This window comes from Urocitellus parryii, chromosome 10 (assembly GCF_045843805.1).
Source record: "Urocitellus parryii isolate mUroPar1 chromosome 10, mUroPar1.hap1, whole genome shotgun sequence".
NCBI lineage: Eukaryota > Metazoa > Chordata > Mammalia > Rodentia > Sciuridae > Urocitellus > Urocitellus parryii.
Window position 1 is genome coordinate 117465485 of NC_135540.1, and position 21380 is coordinate 117486864.

The 21380-nt window shown below is 33.6% G+C and overlaps 1 protein-coding gene across 2 annotated transcripts in view; it reads left to right on the top strand.

Moving 5' to 3' along the window:
* Arap2 (ArfGAP with RhoGAP domain, ankyrin repeat and PH domain 2) overlaps positions 1 to 21380 on the top strand; it is a 169422-nt gene that overhangs the window by 17287 nt on the left and 130755 nt on the right. For both annotated transcript variants that reach the window (XM_026386588.2, XM_026386586.2), the window contains exons 6-7: positions 11517 to 11586; positions 18426 to 18546. In XM_026386588.2, the coding sequence (XP_026242373.2) occupies positions 11517 to 11586; positions 18426 to 18546 (191 nt within the window). The remainder of the gene's footprint in view (positions 1 to 11516; positions 11587 to 18425; positions 18547 to 21380) is intronic.

The following is a 21380-nucleotide window of genomic DNA, read 5'->3' on the forward strand; positions in this document are numbered from 1 at the left end:
TTGTAGCAAAGAAAAACAACACAGACTGAGTTAGCATTACTCAGCCCACACTGTTTGGATTTTGCTCATATCATAACAGTGTTCTGTTTGAGAATACAAAGCTTATTGTGGATAGGGAAAAGTATATCATTGTTAGATTTAGCTCTTCACTGTTACTGATATATTCTGATATTTCTTTGTTGCTCAGAAATTCAAAGTCTTTTGAATGTTATACTTTTTTTTTTTAAGAGAGAGTGAGAGAGGAGAGATAGAGAGAGAGAGAGAGAATTTTTAATATTTATTTTTTAGTTCTCGGCGGACACAAAATCTTTGTTGGTATATGGTGCTGAGGATCGAACCCGGGCCGCATGCATGCCAGGCGAGCGCGTTACCGCTTGAGCCACATCCCCAGCCCTAAATGTTATACTTTTAAAACAGATTTATCATTTCAAATGTTTACAAAGAAACTTCTGTTCCTTAACACCAGTGCTGAGAAATCTTGGGAGAGGGATTATATTTAATTAGAATTGTTTTATGGCATCTTGATTGTGGGATTTCTCATGAATTATTAGTTTAGGATTGAACCTCTTATGTTGAAGTAGCTGATGTGGTAAGTTTGCACAGTATTGGTTTTCTCTACTATTCACCTGAAAATGTACTTCATTTCTATTGGACTTAGTTTGATCTAAAATAGTTCTACTAACATATAAAAAATGTTAGAAGCAGCTGTTGATAACTAGTAGGAGCAGGATTTATATATCTTAAAATCAGAAAAAAACCACAATCTTTATGGTTAGTAATAATATGGTTAATACTTTGTACAATTGCATCCTTTTAAAAAATAACATTTGAATACACTGTAATAGTATATTTCTTAGAATCAGTTATTATGTACCACTTCTTTCTGATCACATTATGATGATGAAGTAGTCTTGTGTGTGTATTTTCTACTTTTATTAGTTATCAATATAATTGGTAAATGCATATTTAAATGTCAAAAGCATGAGTCAGTTCTAGGGCATACACTGTTTTTAAAACAGTGAGCTTGAACATTGTCAGATCTTCCATTTCTGGATAATTTAAGTGTTGAGAAGATCCTGGTGCTGATCAGGGTATCCAGGGAAGAATCAGCACACTGATTGGCCTGGGCTAAATAATAGCATAAATAGCTCCAGGTACTTTGTGAAAGTTTGAAAATATTTGGCCACTTCTGGGATGAATTAGAACATTTTCCTTTTTATCAGTACTTTGATTTTCTATGCCTTCTATTCTGAACCTGCCTAAGGTTAGATGCTCTGAGTTTTTTTTTTTTTTTTTTTTTTAATTTATGTGTTTCCATTTTATGGGAAATAATTGAGTTTTCTTGCTTAAAAGTATTCTCCTGGATACTGGTGTGAATGCAAATAGGAAAGTAAATGAAGAAAAAATTTTTTTTCACCAAGAACTTTAAAAGCTCTTGTACATGATTATATTGCTGTGACTTGAAAGAAGTATTTGCAGTTTGGCTCCAAGCATGTATTTATTAGGTTCTAAGTAGAATCCAAAATTCGCCCTTTTAAAATTGTCTCAGTGGGCCATTTTGAGGGTGTTTAAGGTCCTCCTTAAAGGGATGATTACCCATTCCTTAGTAGCAGTTTCTGAGTTTTGTTTAACTCGTGACTATGTAATTCTTCATTGCTGGTGACACTGATTGAGATGGCATTCTGAATTGTATAGAGGAGGTGCCACAATCTTTCCTATAAAGGTCCTATAAAGGTCCAAATAGTAAATATTTTAAGCCTTACAACCATAATGTTCTTTGTTGAAACTACTTTAATTGTAGCCTGAAATCAGATATTGATAACACATAAACCAGTAAATAAGGCAGTATTTCAATAACACTTTATTTATTAACATACATGGTAGACAAAATTTGGCTCATGGCTCATAAAAGCATAAGCCAGATTATATGTTTGTCTAAAATCTCATACGATAACCACTATATTTATCTTTCTTGGGATCCAAATAGAAAAATTTAACCTGATGGATCTCAAGATAGGAGAGTCTCTCTCTTTTTTTTTTTTTCCTATTAAGTATAGAAGTAAGGAAGCAGGAGTCTTCCTTGGGGTCCTCTGTGCTTGCTCTTCTTTCTAGCTAAAATGCTGTTACCCCAGAGAGCATCATGGCTTGGACCTCAATGCTCTCAAATTCTTGCATAATGTCTCCTTTGTACTTAAGCAGAAAAGAAGAAGAAGAAAAAAAACCCTCAGCATTATTATAACTCTCCCTTTCCCCCACTGCTTTTTGATTACAATGTTCTTCTGTAGGGCTCATATGCTAGAAGATTTATTTATTTCATATAAGCTCCATAGGGACAGTCATGTACATTACTTTTGTTTACAACTCTATCCTTAGCAGAAAATTACCTAGCACTAGGTAGATGCTTAGTGTTTTTTGTTGAATGAATCATTGAAAAACTTTATAAGATAGTCCTTTAATTTTCTAAAATATGTTTTTATTTTCTAATATAAACTGCTACATTTAACACTATTAGGGGAATCTTTAGGTGCCCGTAAGAGCAATAGTAGGCATCAACACAGCAGGGAACTCTTGGTGGTTCTTTTTTTATTTTAATAATTATGTTTCTCCCTTAAAGACATGTACGTGACTAATCAAACTATAGTTTTTTTTTTTAAATAACCACACTCCAGTTTATACTTTTCTAAATAGTGATTGAAACTGTCTTCAGTCATGAGTGACATTAAACAAAATAATAAAATGCACAACCTGGACTTAACTTTTTACATGGCTGACTGTCTATTTGCTTTTGAAATGGAAGTGCCAGTTCTGAATTAATACACAATATGTGATAACTGCCAACAATTTAGTTAAAAAATAATCGTATAACATCATGCAACAAAAGAAATACTGAAGTGCTTCCAGTTGAGTTTTAACTATGAGAAATTATTTCAGTATTTGAATGACCTAATTACAGTACAGCTTGAGAGTATTGTTTTTAAAAAATTGTACGAAAGAAACTTGGTAAATGTTGAAGTTAGTTTTTTTTTTTTTTTTAACCAGTGTTTCAAACAGGTCAGAAGAGATGAAAAACTTAATAGATGATACTTGTTTTTAAAAATATCTCACTGGGTTTTGGTGCTTACCTGCATCTTCCTGTAATTAATAATCTCAAGCTGTAATTAATAAGCTCAAACCTTTCAGATCTGTATCGATGTACATATGCATGATGCTATATAATTTATTCTAGCATTACTCAAATACCTAACTCAGGGGAGAAATGCCAAGTGTTGCTGTAAAGAAAAGAGAACAAGATTATATAGCACCTCTTCCAGGAGATGTGTAGATTGGAATCTCCAAGAATGTCTGCAGTAGGAAATCTTTTAAAATTTTTACTGAGCAATTCAAGTCTTAAGCCTTTAACTGTAATATACTGTTCAGTCCTGGAAGATTTTTACCACATCATTTATTTATTTTCATAACTTTTCTTTCTTTCTAGAATATTCTGATAGTTTGGTATTGAACATCCTGCACCTGAAACACAGATAATAATCTTGATTTTTCATTTCTACTGGCTGGGATATCTTTTCAGTTGTATTGCCTAACCTTTTTTTGTATTTTATTATCCTGTATTTAATATACAAAGTACTTTCTTTTGACTATTCTTCTTATAGCCTACTATTATCATTTCATGGATATGATATATTCTCTCCATCTCTGAGGGTATTAGTACTTTTTTTGAATTTGTTTTTTTTCCTGTAGAGTCAGCTACCTTCAATTTTTCTGGAAGGATTTCTTTCCCTGTCTTATGTTAGAGACATTTTCCTCCAATCTTTGGTTAATCTTGGGGTGTTCAGTAATAATAAAGTAGAATAATTATAATAATGTACTGTAATAAAAGTTATTTGAAACTTATCAATTGCTTATTTCTGTAATTTTTGATTTAATGTGTTTGAATCATGATTGACTACAGATAACCAGGTATGTGGAAAGTAAAAGCAAGGATAAGTGAGGACTACTGTATTTATTACCTCTATTTCCTGAGATCCTGTGGTTTTCCTCTTAATTTGTCTGCATTTTGGCTTAGCAGTTAGCTCTTTGAAGTTTTCCAAGTCAGTGCTTATTTTTCCTCTGCTTTCCTTACTTCTAAATGGTGTTACAGTCTTCTCTGGTCAATGTTGATTTGAAGGTGTTTTAAAATATTTATTTTTTTAATCCTTTGATGCCTTTTAGAGAGGTTTGGGGAAGAGTAGAAGTAAATGGAAGTTTTAATTGATCATCTTAAGTGGAAGCTGGTTCATGTGGGATTTTTTAGAGGATGACTCCAATAAAATAAGGGCATGTCAATCTTTTAACATAGATTTTCACATAGTATATCAAATAAGCACTAAGTTCTCTGTACGTATTTAAAAAGTTCAATGTGGCACATTAAATTCAGGCTTCTAATGGAATTCAGTCCCTTGCAACAATATAGATGGACTCAGAGGATACTGTGTTAAGTGAAATAAGCCAGGCACAGAAAGACAAACATTGCATGATTTTACTCATATGTGGAATCTAAATAGTTGATTTTATAGATATTGATAGAATACAGGTTACCAATGGCTGGAGAGTGGGGATATGATCAAGGGGCACAGTGTTACAGTTAAATAGGAGGAATAAGCTATGGTGTTCTATGACCCAGAGGGGTGAAGATAATTGATAATAATATATATTTCAAAACAGAAGAGTGGAATTTGAATGCATTCAGTATAAAGAAATCTTATGTCTAAGGGATGGATATGCTCATTGCCCTGAGCTGATACATGAATCAGAACATCATGTTGTATCTCATAAATGTGTACAAATAGTATGTTCAATCAAAAATAAAATTTAAAAATGTAAAAGTTAATAAAATTTAGGGTTTATAACTGACTTCCAAAAGTCCTTTTAGCCCTGGGAATTTTATGTTAAATGCTTTCCTCTGCTGACTTAAAGGATTAGGTCTGCAGAGATGGAAGCTAGAATTGAATACAATATTCCTTTTGTGTTTGTTTTATTCCCCAAATCATTTTATTCATATACCCTTGGAAGCTATTACTTTGTGTTGCTTAATAGTGAAGAAATGCTATTAGAATAGAAAAGTTCGGACATTTAGAGATATTGGAGTGTTTTCTTGCCTCTCTTTAAAATACTTAATCACTCATACTGCATAATTTAAAACCCCTATACTTAAAAGGGTAACTAAGTATCTTTTAAGTGTCTACTTAAAAGAGTAGATAAAATAAATAAAAGAATTAAAAATAAGTAATTAGGTAAGCAAAAATCTGTACTGCAGAGATTGTAGTAGTTCTAAAAAATGTTGGGTCTTGTTATTGTCAGAAGAGAGAATAAGGAAGTTAGAAAATATGCTGTAGTTCTTCAAGGTTATATAAAAAAAGCAGATGAATTTGGAGTGATATGTTCTTATCTCTTTTTTTTTCTTTAGATTATTTAGAATAAGATTGTGCAGTATATTTGTGATGACTTAGATGCCATGATTAATAAAGGCTATAAATTTGACCTTGCCATTGAGGTTCATTGCAGTTGTGGTATTTTTAAAGGTGACAATTTGGTAGCCTCTGACAACTTAATATTCTTCAGCAAGCTGTTAGATTTGAAGGTATTTTGTTAAGTTTAAATATGTAATTAAAAAAATCCTATTGGCATTTAGGTTTGAAATTAAACAGGAGTGCCTTTGTTTGAATACTTCATAAATAGAGATTTAAATTGGGTGTATTATATACACTGTTGTTAAAAACGAATTTTTAAAATACACATTTTGAGAAACAAAAACTGACACCAGGTGGTGAGGCTGTTTTTATGAAAGCAGTTGAAACTTTACACCACCTGCCCTACCAGAGCTCAAGGGAAGAGTTTATAGAAATCCGTTCAATAATACTGCACAAGCCTTATAAATTATTCTTAAAAAAGCTTCTTGAAGAAATGTTTCCCTTCAGAACTCTAAAAACAAAATAAGATAAAACCCAGGCTAATGTGCTCCCTGTCTTATTTTACTTTACCTTTTTTTCCTGAAGGAATTCTGAAGCACTTTTCAAAATTGAGCTCACATATAAAATGTGTAGGGGTCAAATGTTATTACTATCTAAAGGGGTGTTGGGGATACTTTGCCTTAAATGTATTGGAGTCTTTTTTTGTGTAGTGGTTAAAGAGTCTTTGGGAAGAGACTGCCTGGATTTGACTCCCATCACTAGTTGTGTGAGGTGGGCAAATTATTTAACCAACCAGGGGCTCTGTGCCTTCCTGTGTAAAGTGGGGGAAGTCTTATTACTTTTCTCCTGTGACTGTTTGGAGGAATAAGGGAGTTAATATTTGTATGTGACTTGACACAGTGTCTGGAACTGTAAGTGCTCACTATTTTTATTACCAAGTGTAGTTTTTTATTGAGACTTTGAAACCTCTATAATAATGCATCATTATTTCAGATTTAATTTGTATTATGTGGCGTTGTCTTTATACTTTTTCATTTAAAAAATTTAATGAAAAGGTATAATTTCAGAGAAAAGTTAAAATAATTGAACTATACCTCATAGTTTACTTATCAATCAGAGATAATTCCTATGGAATTGATTGACTAATAATGAGTAGACTTTCATAAATTCATGAGAGAAATAGTTAACAGAAATGTTGATTTTAAAAATTTAGACGTCATTATCCAAAGTACATGCATGAAGACATGAATTGATGTGAACATACTTTTTATACAAATAGAGGTATGAAAATTGTTCTATATGTATAATAATAATTGTGATGCAAAAAGAAATCTAGTGTTCACTAATAAATAGTTTTTAAAATAAAAATTTTACTTTGGAATTTAGAAGCACAGAACTTCTCAAACTCTTCTTTTTATTACTTAGTTGAAGTTTTGGTTAATTTATAGGATTTACCAACATTAAATCCAAATTTCTATTTGCTAAAAAGGGGGATAATACTTTGAGAAAGGATGTAAGTATAAGCTCTTATCTTTAATTCACTAATTATTAGAATTCAGTATTGAAGTTCACTTGTAGAAAATAGCTGTTTAAAAGTTGACACATTTAATGAGCAATACAGATTATTCAATGTTTACATAAATTACTTTTAGATAAATCTTAAATGGGTTATAGTGCATTTTAAAATAGGAAAGTATCAATGTATACAGTATGAGTACTAATAATTTTTTTCCCCAGATTTATGGAAGTATGATTGACAAATATTGTGTATATTTGAAAAGTGTAGTGCAAGGATTTGATGCACATATTATACATGGTGAAATGATTACTACACACAAGACAATTAACATGTTTCCCAGAGTTATTCTTCCTTTTTGGGGTGAGACCACTTAAGATCTATTTTCTTCTTCTTCTTCTTCTTCTTTTTTTTTTTTTTTTTGGTACAAGGGATTAAACCCAAGGTTGTTTTACCACTGAGCCACATCCCTAACCCTTTTTTTAAAATGTTTTCTTTTGAGACAGAGTTTAACTAAATTATTAGGGGCTTGCTAAGTTGCTGAGGTTGGTCTCAAAACTTGGAATCTTCCTGCCTTAGCTTTCTGAGTTGCTGTGATTACAAGTGTGTGCCACCACACCTGACTAAGAAGTGTACTGTTAGTAGATTTCAAGTATAAGATGTATCATTATTTATAGTCATCATAATGTACATTAGATACTCAGAACTTATAATTGAAAATTTAAAACCTCTTCTCTGTAATAATGCATCATTATTTCAGATCAAGTTTGTGTTGTGTAATAGTTGTATAATAGTTGTGTTGTGTAATAGTTGTATAATAGTTGTGTAATAGTAGGAACTTAGACTAAGGTGACAATGTCTGTATATATTATCATTTTTTAAAATAGTGAAAAAAATTAAGCCTTTAAATAAAATTTAAAGGAAAGGCATAACCTAGTTCAGAGAATATTCTTAAAACACTTAACGATGAGGAGTAATAGTATGTATTAACCAATATCACTATATTTATATTCTAAAATGTTGAACTTATAAAAACAGAGAGCAGAATATTATCAGGGACTGAGGAATAGATGTATTGGGGAAAGGTTGTTTAAATTTTTTTAAAAAGTCTAAAATGCATTTTAAAATTACTTCAAAACTAATGTCGAAATTCAAGCTTCCTATAGGTTCTCACTTTTTTCATTAATAACAAGATAGGTTTAGAAAATTTTTATTTGGTCATTAAAAAAACCTTGATCTTTAGTATTTAGTAAAAAAACAAATGGTAAAGTGTTCTAGTACCCTTTTTCTCTGTATTTGCAAAGTGCGATTTTGAGTAAGCCTTTTTTCAATGAAAAATGTATTCATCATCTATTTTGTAATCATTATAATAAGTATATTTTATATGCCAGGAAGTATGGTAATCACAGGTTTTACACAGATACACAAAACAAATGGTTTCTGCACTCAATTCAAATTTTAATGGTAAGTGTCATTAAGTAAAGAAATGGAGAAGAAAAAAAGGGGGCCTGAGCAACTGTGTTGGTCCTGGATGATCTTTTGGAGCAAATAACATTTAAACTGAGAACTTGATGGTTGGAAGGTCCCTCCCATGTTCACAGTTGGAAGGGAATTTTGAGCAGAGAAAATGGTTTATGGGAAGTGCATCAGGCAAGAAAGGTCTAGACATAGAGGCCACGTGAGCAGATACCGTCTACAGAGGAAGTGGCAGATTTTGATGGCTGACTGGATGAGTGAATGCAGAAGTAACAGTTTGACGGTAGAATTGCAACATAGCGCCCCCCAACTACAGAATGGTGATTCTTACAACTATTTTCCATATGCTTCTCATTGCATTTCTAGGGGCTGGCATTTGTCTTATTTACCTATCCCACCACAGATTACTAGACGTATTTAATAGCTTGTACAAATATTGAGTTTAAAATGGATAGACATGTCAGATAGTTACCTGGCAGTTGCAAAAATTAAAATGGTTGGAACAGTGTTTTAGGAGCTAAGACTCTTTTAGGTTGAAGTTTTCTTGGGCTTTTCTCAAAGAGCCAAACGTAGCTAGACAAACTGGTGCATGTTTATATTCCCAGCTACTCAGGAGGCTGAGATGGGAGGATCGAGAGTTCAGGTCACCCTGTGCAATATACCAACATCTCATCTCAAAACATACAAACCAAAAGCAGTGTCAAGAGCCAAGGTCAAGTGCGTCCTTTACATTATAGTGCCTGAGAAGGAGATGCAGCTCGTAAATAGTAGCGATTTTGACCCCAAAGCCCAATAAATACTGCGCTGTCTTCCTTTTAACTTTCCTCATTCTTTTGAAGTTAGAGTCTTAGATGATGCCTCAGACCTCAAGCTCACACCGTGGATTCTAAGAAAGCTTTATGAGTCCAATTAAATGACTGCTAAGTAAGACATGTTAAGTTTCTGAACTTCTTTGCTTGGTACTTTTACATATTTAATTTCATTCCGAGTTTTCAGAAGTTTCTCTGTCTTTCCTGAAATGTTGAAAGATGCTAATTATTTATGAGTGCTGGGTGTTTAGGTATTCTTTTCATATCATCCTGCCCATGTTTCTTAAAGGACTATGCTTTGATTGCATTGCTTATTCATTCAGTATATTCTCCTGGAGTGCCATATTTATCTGTGTGTTAGTTGTTGATCATGGAGAAGAAAACATTCTTGAAGTGGATCCTTGCAAGACATAAAGGCGAGTGTTAAGACTGACATTAAGCAAATGAACTAATACAAATGATCGAATTTGTGTTGAGTGCTAGAGGAAAGGTAGAAGGTGCTTTGAGAGAATAGCTTTGAGATCTGCTTTGGATTGGGTTATGAGGGAAGGCATTTCTGTGTGGATAGTTTAGGTGCAATTTAGAAACATGAAAAGTTAGCAAAGGGAAGAGGAAGGGTAATGAAAGACCCCAAGGTCTTATCTCCTCCACAGATTTTGACCATTTTGATGTTCAAATGAAAGATGATATATGCTACTGAGCTCTAACTTAACCACTGTTTGTAAGGTGGGTGGAGGCCCCAATCAAAATCTTGATTTTCCAAGTTACTGTTGGTATTGTATAGGAAGTTGTATAGTTACCTGCCTTTTAAGTATAGCAGAGAGAAACAAGAACTGAGTGCAGAGTGATTAATTATGCAATATATAATTGTGTGTTTGCTTAATATTCTTTACCTTTTAATTTTTAATGCTGGGAATTTGAAGAACTCTTGGGTTGCTAGCAGAAGTAAAACCCAGATGTCTGTAACACAGTTGGATGTTGCAATGTGAAAAAAACACATGACAGGCCAAGAGAAGTTAAGCAGTAAGAAGATGAGGGAATAAGGTAGAAAGTGGGCTGGGTGGACAGTGTGGTTGTCTGATGTTAAGTTCCTTATGTATTCTTACTACTTCAAGGTTCAGTGCTTACATGTGAAACTCATCTGCACTGATGAATTAAGACGTTTTCTCCATTTCATCAGAGTTGGTCTAATTTGATCTGGAGTGGCACATGTCTGCTCACTAAGGAGACTTGCTGTACTTCACTTGAGTAATGAATGTGTAGCAGGGACACAGCCGGAAGACAAACTTTCCAGATGCCCGGAAGTTCTCTTTCTATCTTTAAATCTTCTGAAAGCCACAGGAAATTATATCACCTTGTTGAAATGTGTTAGAAAAGAGCAAAAGGAGAGACAGTATATATGGTTGATGTTTACATATTCACCTAAAAATGACTTTTTTAAAAACAGGAAGTTAGTTTCCATATGTTGTCTGTGTTAAAAGCTGAAAGTATCTGTATGGTATTAGTCCAGACTAAAAGCCTGTAGAGAACAGGATATTCACAGTCTGTGGATTGTCTGACTTAAGGGAAGGGAAATAAGCAAAACAAAAGACAAACCTAAGCAGAAGTAGTTCTTTATACCCCTCATTTAAAGTAAGAAAAATATGTTTTTTTAAACCTAAATAGGAAATGTTATTTATTATTTTGCCTTTGTTTTCTCACATCAAAAACCATTTTAAAATTGCATCTGCCTTTCATATGATCCTCTTTTGAAAAATACAGAAGTTTCACTGAATTCTGAGTGACTGTAAATGATTATTTCTTGACAGGGCTTTCCCCATCTTATTTAGTCAAAATATAATAATTTATGTAAATTCAGGTAAGAAAGCTTTGCTAGTTTTGCAAAATATTATTCATCCACCAAAGCAAAAATCAAGGCAAAATAAGTGTATAAGCTTTGTGAGAGATGAAAGTTTTATGTATTACCTTCATTTAAAGATTATCTCCATTAATGGAAATGGTTTTGATGATAATGTTTGTGACTACACTTGGTTTTGCACTTAATATTATTATTTAAAAAAAAAGCTATGTCAGCTAATTAGAAAGTGTTGTTATACATTTGTTGATTCTATGTTCCATTGCCCAAAACTGTACTATCATAGCCTATTTTTGTATACACTGCTTAACAGTAGAGACGAATTGCACTCAGCATAGCTACACTACAAATGTATTTAAAAATCCAAGTTCATGCCACTTAAATGTAAAATAACAATTTCATGTGTTTTACAGAAAACGCATGTTTCAGAAGAGATGGGTGAAATTTGATGGCCTTAGCATTTCTTACTACAATAATGAAAGGGTAAGTACATTTTACATTTTTTTTCAAAGATTGTTTTATGCATACTGTTTGTCAGTAAACTAAGCAAGTGGTTTGATTTTTAAGAATTGGAAATGGAGTATCTACATGAAAAGATTTGTAATATGATAAAACACAAATCTATTCCATTCGTCTCTTTTTGTTAACATATAAAATTGAGAATTTTTTTATTGATGTATTTAACAGTGATTTATAGAGTATCTTCTACAAACCATGGGAAATGCTATCAGCAATGAAAAGATGGGGAAGAAATCGCCTTTTTTCCTAGACTGCACCAAGGAATGTTTACAAACCACTCTTTTAATTAGCAAATGGAAAGATAAGGAGCAGTTTCTTCATGCTGTGGGAGTGAGAGGGGTTTACAGAAACTAGGGAGAAGGAGATTGATCTGCAGAGAGAATAGTGAGATGCTCAGATGGGAAAGTGTGGACCCTAGCACTGAAGGCATGGTTTTCCCTGATTTGAATATCCATGCCAGACTTATGGGAGAGGAAGCTGGGGTAGTTGTTTGAGGTAGAGTTCATTGAAAGTCTTGAATACTAGGTGAAATGGTTACAGTGTTTTCTTTTGGCAGTTAAGTCTTAATGACATGGCAGATCTCTGAGCATGTCTTCTTAGGTATGGGAATATCCTTAGGAGTTGTTGGGGTTTAGTGTCATTTTATCTACATTTTTCCAAATGTTACCTATTTACATTTGTAAATGTATGCATTTATTCATACATATGTAGTTAAAATATTCTGGAGATGTATAGTCAGCCCTCTATAATGTGGGTTGTACATCAGTGGATTCAATCATCTGTGGATCACAATATTAAAAAAAATTGCATCTGTACTCAACATGTATAGACTTTAAAACAAAATTCCCTTAATTATATAGTTTAACAACTCCTTAGTAGCATTTATACTATATGAGGTATTATAAGTAACCTGGAGATGATTTAAAGTGTACTAGAGGATGTACATAAGTTACATGCAAATTCCATACCATTTTATTTAAGAAACTTAAGCATCTGCAGGGATTTCTGGAACAAGTACCCCTCAGATACTGAGAAACAAATATTGTTAAATCTATTAGAGTAACCATGGTATTTCCCTTTTAGCATCTCTTTGTTTGGAAATTTCCTTAATAAAAAGTTTGGAGCTAATAAGCCATTTTTTTAGTTCATTAAAATTAGATAATTCGTAATCTTAATTATATCCCTACTCTTTAACATTTTATTTTTAAGACTTAGCCACATTCTCTTATTTATAGCTTCTGATGTGTCATTTTTCCTCATGATTTGGTGATTTCCACTGCCCAGCATTGGTGATACTGGTGGCATGAATAGAGACTTCACCTACTACTTCTTTAGTGCTGCAAGCAGATGAGTATATGTTTTTTAACACCAAGTGGCACATACTGAGATGTAGTGCACACTGCTTGATGTAATACTGATACTAAAGGAAGGTTTAGAGAAGCGTCAGTTTTTTGGCTTCACTTTCAGTGATGCAGGTAGAGCATCAGCAGGTTCAGGAACACTTCTGGAGGTTTGTAAGATGGTTGGATTTTTTTTTTTTTTAAACTGGATGTCTGCTTTAGCTACTGTTTCTAGCTTACTAGTACATTGGACAGTTGTCCCAATTTCTGTGCTATAGTGAACACAGTGTAGATTCTACATCTGATGGAGTCTGACTTTTGGTTTTCTTTGGCACCTATGCCCTTTTCTGGTTTACCCATGCCCTTTTCTGGTTTGATTGAAGGAAAACTCTTCAAGAATGAGACAGGCTTCCATGCTGTGAGGTATTCTTATTCTCATTTGAGAGAGAATTTCTAGTAACTGTGTAACTGGACGTTTTTCCTTCTCTGTTTGTCTTTTCAGAGTCAGCTGAAAGGAAGAGGGCTTGTCATATTTTTAGATACTGGTGCAATAAAAATGATACAGTCTTCATTTGAAATTGAGATAAGTTTTTTTAATGGGTTACTGCAAATCTTTGAGCTTAATACTAATTTAAAAAAGAAATCAGGTTGTTGCTTGCTATGGCATTTCACCCATCTACTGTCCAGATGAGGGGTTTCAGTTTGGCAAAATACAGAAACACTGGGGTGAATGTTCCATGAAAGGAGGGACAGTTTGTGCTGTGCCCCTTCTGGCAGAAGGCAAGTATAGGGGTGGCTTAGCTACTTTCCTGGCTTTACAAGTTTAGCTGCTATGTGAATAGACATTTGGGTCTTTTTAAGTCTGTGCACTGGAGGAGCAAGTGGCTGGGTGCTGAGGAGACGGCGTGCAGAGGTGCCTGTTTTCCTGGTTTTCTTTCACTTTCCTCAGTATTGCCCAATCAAGCCTCTGCAAGAACTTGTCCATTTTATTTTAGAACGAAGCATCATCCCCGTGGCTGTCCTATCTTATCCCTGCCAAGTACTCTCACTTACCTTCATTCTTACTGTGGCAAGGGCAGAATTACCCTGTGGTTGTTTCATTGTCTCAATGTGGTAGATAAATGACAGAGTTGACCTAGATAACTGTGCGTTACAGGCTCAAAGGATGCTTTAAAAAAATTTTTTTTTCCTTAAAGAAAAATTTTATACTATGAAAAATGCAGGCATTTTGAGCCTGTTATCCTTTGAGTACTTTTGTTTCTGTGTTATCTTTTTCTTGTGATGTAACAAAAGAAACATAAAAACAACTCTACAGTGTTAAAAATTTAGAAGACTTATCTTGGGATTTCATAGTAGATTATAAATTAGCAGTTAGAGAAACTACAACTTCCTGAGGTTCATTGACATAGAATTTATCTTAAGCATGTTTTGATCACTTCTGGGGAACTTCCCGCCCCCATTTTTCCTATTACTCTATTGGAAGTGCATATATATATTTTTAGAATTTTAATTGTACCCTTTTAAGTAAATAATATATCCTTTATTTATTTGTTTTTATGTGGTGCTGAGGATTGAACCTAGGGCCTCACCTGTGCTAGGCAAGCGCTCTGCCATTGAGCTACAACTCCACCCCCATTACCTATTCAAATTAATACCAATGTGTGAACATGTAGGTTATTTTTTTAAGGAATTATTTTTTTAATCTCTTTGAAGAGATCTGATAGAATCTTTTTTTGTTGCTGTTTCACTCTCTACATTGCTGCTTGATATTTCTTTACTGAAAAGTGGTTTAAAGGTAACATTAAACAGTTAAATTTATTCCATTTGGGACATATGCTATAAACGACTTTAATTCCCTATGCAACCTAAAGTTTGGGAATAGATGATTGAAGGGATAAATTGTAAAGTTTTTGGACATTTTAAGCCTCCCATGGTGTCTGGTATTGACCACTGCAAGTGGAACAGAGCAGCCCTTAAGCTCCATAAAGATGCTCAGTCCCTTCTTAACCTCTTTTGGTTTCTTGACAATGGAGAGACAATCTCCCCCTCTTCTCAGTTTTCAGAGCACTTGGGCTCATATTGCCATCTTAATCTACTTACATTTTTGGAGGTTTCCTTTGGGGAGCCAATCACGGTGTGCAATTCTTTGTAGTGATTTTCCTCTATAAAGTCTGGCTACACTCGGGGAGAACTTCAACATGTCTTCTCCCCTGTTTTCTCCTCCAAGTTTCCCCTCTTCATAGATTCTTTGCTCTTCCATCTGATTCTCCCTAATTATTGCCATCCATCAAAATCTAGTGCAAACTTCACGACCCATCTTGCTCTCATCCTCTAAGAACCCTTTCTTTATTTTCTCTATCTGTATGACTTTTTAACAGAAGTATGCAGGGACATTCAGAAGGAAAAGAAGCTAAAAGTCAAGAGGCAAATGAGGAAGGTGTTGCAGTGAGCCAGGCATTAATTTATCAGGCTGTAGACTAACATATAGGTTCAGTAGGACTGATAAAAAAAAGGAATTTCACAAAATAATAAAGATGACCTGTCAGAGTTGGGTATAATTGTGATTGATTGAACATAGGATTCGATCATTCAAAAATATTTCTATAGCTCTGACTACCAGAAAGGTGGTAAGGAAAAGAGATAAATGACCCAAAGTCTATTTGGAGAAACCTTATTAATCAAAGGATCACATTTGATTACACCAAGTATAGGTGATCACTATTTAAATTATAGTGAATAATTACTATAAAGGAAAAGCACAGGTTGCTGATCCCTTAAATTAGGGTTATCTGCCTGGGTCAGGATGAGAGGCTTGAGAGAAAAGGCTGGTCAAAAAGGAATTCATTGGGGGAGGGTTTTTATACTGATGCATGAAGGAGGACAAGGGCATGGTCTGCAAGGATGGTGAAGAACATTCCTTTCAGAGCAGGCATTGTAGACACAGGTGCTGGTTTGGGGCAAAGATATGTGTTCAGGTAAGCTCAGGAAGGCCACTGTGGCCAGAGTTCAGAGTTAGCAAGTGCTAGGACGCAAGCTGCCACTGGTGTGGGGAAAGTCCAGGTGATGTGGGCGTACAAGATGAGCAGATGTCCAGACTGTCCCTTGTTTGACTCACAGAGTAATTTTTAATGGGCAGCTAGAGAGTGGTGGTAAGTTTTTCGGTGCTGACGACTTTGGGTTTAACATTTGAGGTACTTACAGGACAGGAACATACTTTCGATGACTCAAAATATGAGAGTGAAGCAGGGTGAAATGGATAACAGGAAGAAGGAAGAGGAGTGGACAGAGGGATGAGAGAGGTTCTTTCATATAAGGTTTGTGGGTCAATTAGGGAGAAGGGACTTTTCCTTTCTAGAGAGAGAAGACTTACAAAAAAAAAAAGAAAGAAAAGAAAGAAAGAAAAGGAAAAAGGGGAAATGAGAAGAAATGAGTTATTTTGTAAGTGGTTATTTCCCGACACCCTTCTTCCTTTTCTATATGAGGTTGCCCATTGATCTTCTTGAATCACACTTTAAATATCATGTTCAGATTGGGCTGCATGAAAGGAGATAGGAAAGAAAGCCTACATGGCATTGGTATTTAATAGGATATTAAAGAATGGATGGTCTTTAGTCGTCATTTTCACTTTCATCCTCCTCTCTCTCCAACCTACCTCAATATCCTTTCCCAGCATGTAATTCACTGAAACTGCTTTTGTCAAAGGCACAAATGACTTCCACACTGACAGACCCAATGGTTAAATTATTGTCTTTCTTTTCATTCAGAATATCTCATGCTGTATTTAGATCACAAAAAATACAAATAATTCAGTGATTATGTGTGTACACAATCATCACATTTAAAAAGCAAAATATTACCAATACTATTGAATGTATCCTGTTTCCCTCCCAAATGGCTTCCTCTCCTCCTACTCTTAAAGTAACTAACTAGGATGATGAATTTAGCAGTTTTTTTTTTGTAATTTCCATCTATTTCTTTATATTTTTATTATATAGATTACTCTAACAGAATAAAGATTTATTTTGAGTACTTAAATAAAAATGGATGGGAGTTTGATTGACACATATAGTCTGGGATGGGAGACTGGAGCAGAGTCAATAAAGGAGAAGAAATTGTTAAAGAACTAGAAGAGACTGCCCTGACGGTATAGGGCAAATCCTCAGCTAGCAAAGAACAATCCTTCCAATGGAACACCAGGTGGCTGACAGGTACCCCTTACCTGTCTGCCACGTTTACAGCTGGGAGGAGTATGAGCTTGGTACTTACGTTCTGCATGAAATGGTTTAGTACATTCTTCTCATTAGTTATTTCAGATACTGGGGACATGCTCTAAACAGAGGTTTCCCCAGATAATGCTGTGGAGGAAAATGGAAGACGGGATGTATCCAAACTTTTCTGATATTCAAGACCTTCCTCAGTGTGACCTTGATGTTTGATTTCAGCCTCATCTCTTCTGACTCTGTTGCTTATTTGTTGCATTGCTATTTCATCTTATTTCTCCTTTTCATACCTTCATTATTCAGTGTTTCTGACCAGAATGTTCTCCACCCACTTATCAATTTGGTTAACATTAAGATTTTTTTAAAGTCAACCTCAAATGTCACCATGTTTGTAAAAATACTGCTTGCACCTTTTTAAAAGCAGACTTGAGAATTTCCATCTTTGCACTTGTCTTTTACTTTGTTTTCTGTTTTAAACTTTCTCTTATTACATTAGCTGTTTTTCTTTTGAGACTCCTTGAATGTATAAGGACTCTCTTAATTTTCTTTCTAACTTAAGACTTGTAAATATTAACCATTAGTAAATAGTTGAAATTGCTTGTCATGCCAAATGATTTGGGTGGGTCTAGGAAAATGAAGACTGAGGAAAAAGTTATCCATGTCTTAAAACTTAGTCATGACTTAAAACAAAGTCATGGTATGTATATGCCTATTGCAAGCATCCAAATCCATTTTTTTTCACTCTTTAGTCACTGGGGAACAAAAAGAAAAGTGACCTCATTATCAAAGTATTGAGTAGCATCATTAATTCATAAAACTGAACAGGTTTCTTAGGTACTTTTTGTTCACAGTGTATATATAATAGCAGTTTGAAATGGTTCAGTTACAGTACCTGTTGTGACCAGCAGATGCCTGCAAACACCATAAAATCATTTTGACCGGATTAATTTTAAAGTACATGCTGCTGTGTTTTTAGAATTATATTTTGCTAGCCTAGTAGGTTTATTTGCATTCCAGTCTTTGCCTTTTAATTGCAAATGAAGAGAAAAGTGATAAGACATCTCCCTTAAAAGAAAGGGGCATTAATAGTTTTCTTTCTGGGAAATTAAATCAGTGGAATTGTATGTCATTTTAAAAATTGGATTGAAATCGTAAAAGAAGAGTTGTAAATACTATGTCATTTCTTTTCTGATAAGATCAAGAGAATTTCATTCTACTGTGTCTTTTTCTTCAACCAATACAGGAGATGTATTCAAAAGGAATAATTCCCATTTCTGCTGTGTCTACAGTACGAGTTCAAGGAGACAACAAATTTGAAGTTGTTACAACACAAAGGACTTTTGTGTTTAGAGTAGAAAAAGAAGGTAAGATTATTTCTTTATCCCTTCAAATATGTGGACATTGATTTTTGACCAGATTTAACAAACCAGCTAAAAAAGAAATGTGAAGAAATTTTAAAATGTTACTTTTAAATGATTTGCGTTTTAAAACTATTTTTAAAATGCACAATGTTAAATCCTAAATAAATAGAGAAATTGTCTGTGTGTGGTTGCTCACTCCTTTCTTGGAGCAAAAAATTTAGAGAGGAGCTTTCAAATGCCAGATACAGCAGTCAAAAAAGTAGCAGGAATGTGCTCTCAAGGAAGTCAGTTTAAGCTCTTATTTTGGTAATGCCAAATAGCTATTTAATATGCAAAAACAGTTCTTAACTATTAGGAAGTTGATTTTATAAGGAAGTTTACTTTACATAGGACAGGTTTTTAGCTTCAGCTTAGGACACAGGCACACCAGTCATTCTGTTTCACATTTTGAAGCATCTTTTTCATTTCTTGAATTTTTTTCATGTTCATCATCTATCATGGGTCCCTTGATGGCAAAAATTGATGTAAAGATGGCAAGTGTTTTCTGGATTGTATCTAAACATGTACAGAGGAATCTTTTCTGGATTTTGTTTAGTTGGGGAATAAGAAGCAAGGGGAGTTAAAACTTCTCTGTTTTATATTTTGTTTGACTATCTAAAATGTCATTATTATAAACTTCACCAGTTTGAAGTAACATAGGTAAGGTCATTTCTTTAATTAAAGAAATGAAGTTTTAACTTATATTAAGGATTGCTTTTATTATAGTATAGATACATTATTTATTTGATTTTTTCAAAGTATTTCAAAGCTTTTTTTGAGTAATAATGGTATGGAAAACTAACTAAATACTTGAAGTGTGCCAAAGACAGTCTACCTTTTTATTTTTATAGCACTCTTAAAAGTGTGTACCATTATTATCCCATTTTACAGATGAAAGTATTTACCAGCAGTTGGAAACTACTATGGTGTTATCTAACACAGATTGTTAGAATATATTTCTGTGTATGACACAAAGAGTTCAATAAATATTATATATTACTAGAAAGTTTTTTTATTGCTTGGGATGATCAATAATTAATGCATCCTAGTTAATCTTCACACTGCAGAATTTTTTTTCAAACTAGATTTTTGCTGATTTGTGAGAACAGCTCCATGATCTTTCTTTATGATGGTACCAAAAACTAAAGTACTTTTTTTGGTTTTGTTCAAAACAACAACAACAAAATGATAAAGTGCATTTCTTATAGTAAATATTATATTGTGAAACATAGTTGTATACATTGCATGGATTTAATGTAAAAATGTTTCTTACTTAGTATTAAATATATATATATATATATATATATATATATATATATATATATATATATATACATACATATATATCAGAAGCTGGGGCCCTAAAGCCAAGGTCAGCAAACTGTGTGGCTTGTAGCCTAAATTTGGTCATTGTTTTAACAAAATAGTCTTGTTAGTTTCAGTTGGCTAATCCCTTTCCTGGAGCATTTTATCAAGAATTGCCTATGTGAGGAGCCACTTTTGTGAATCGTTGCCTAAAATTCAGAATTTGCTCACAGTTTTGATGCTCAATATGGGTTTTGCATTTGAAATAATATTTGTTCTCTTCCTATATTTCTTGATAACTCAGTATTGCTCCTCTAGATGGGCCATTGTGACAGTCTTTCCTTATGCTTTGATTTCTACTGCCCTTAGAGGTGACTGCCTGTTTCTTTGAGGTGCTTGTCACCTCCACTTGGCCTCTTGAAGTGAATGTCACATATGCCATACAACCTGCATCTTAAGGTAGACAACTGAAAATCTCTATAGATGTATTTATTTTAAGGTGACACATTTTATTTAAGTAGAATGTATCAATCCACATGAATTTAAAAGTTGCATGTTTATAATTGGCCAATAAATCCTGTGGTATATAGATAATTTTTGTGATATAAACTTAGTGTAAGAATTTAATTATTTTTGGTGTGAATTTTTTGTTAATTTAAAAGTTGCATGTTTATAATTGGCCAATAAATCCTGTTGTATGTAGATAATTTTTGTGATATAAACTTAGTGTAAGAATTTAATTATTTTTAGTGTAAATTTTTTGTTAACTATATCATAGGTCTTTAATTTTTGAAACCATGGAAACACTGCTTCAGTAAATACTGAGACTGTTTCCACGTGGAGTTACTGAATAAGTTATTTTGACTGGAAGGTTTTTCATAGTAACAACTTACATTTTAAAATTTGTATGTACTAGTGTGTATATGTCCTTATGTGTAAGTGATACGTGTGTGTTACCTGTGTGTTCGCATTTTTAGTATGGAGCCTTTAAGAAGATACTCAATTTGTTTTATAAAATATTCATTCCCCCAACGTGTATAAATGGTTGATTATGTTTTATTTTGTGGGAAGTGAGAAATCAACTACAGTGTCTTATGAAAAAAATGGCTTAATGAACTTAATTCTAAATTAAATTTTGCTTCAATCTAATGAAGCAGAATCAAAGTTACGGGCAGAAAGGGGAATGGTTTGAGTTTGATAACATAACAGATGACTTCCTTCATTTTTAGTGAAGAGGTTTTGAATGACTACGTACAACTGCTGCCTTTGTCTTCCCTGAAACCAGTGTCACTCTTTTTGAACTGCTCCCCACCCATTCGCAAGGCTAAGACAGGTTTGCAGTTTGGTGTCTTGTCCATACAAGTCACTTAAGGCTTAAATTCCTTTAGGTTTCCTGCTAAATATGATTATTCTAATAGTGGAAAGTGAATTTTATTGAAATAATAACATTTCTAAAATACTCTTCTTCCTCAAATGCAAAGTTTAGTCTGACT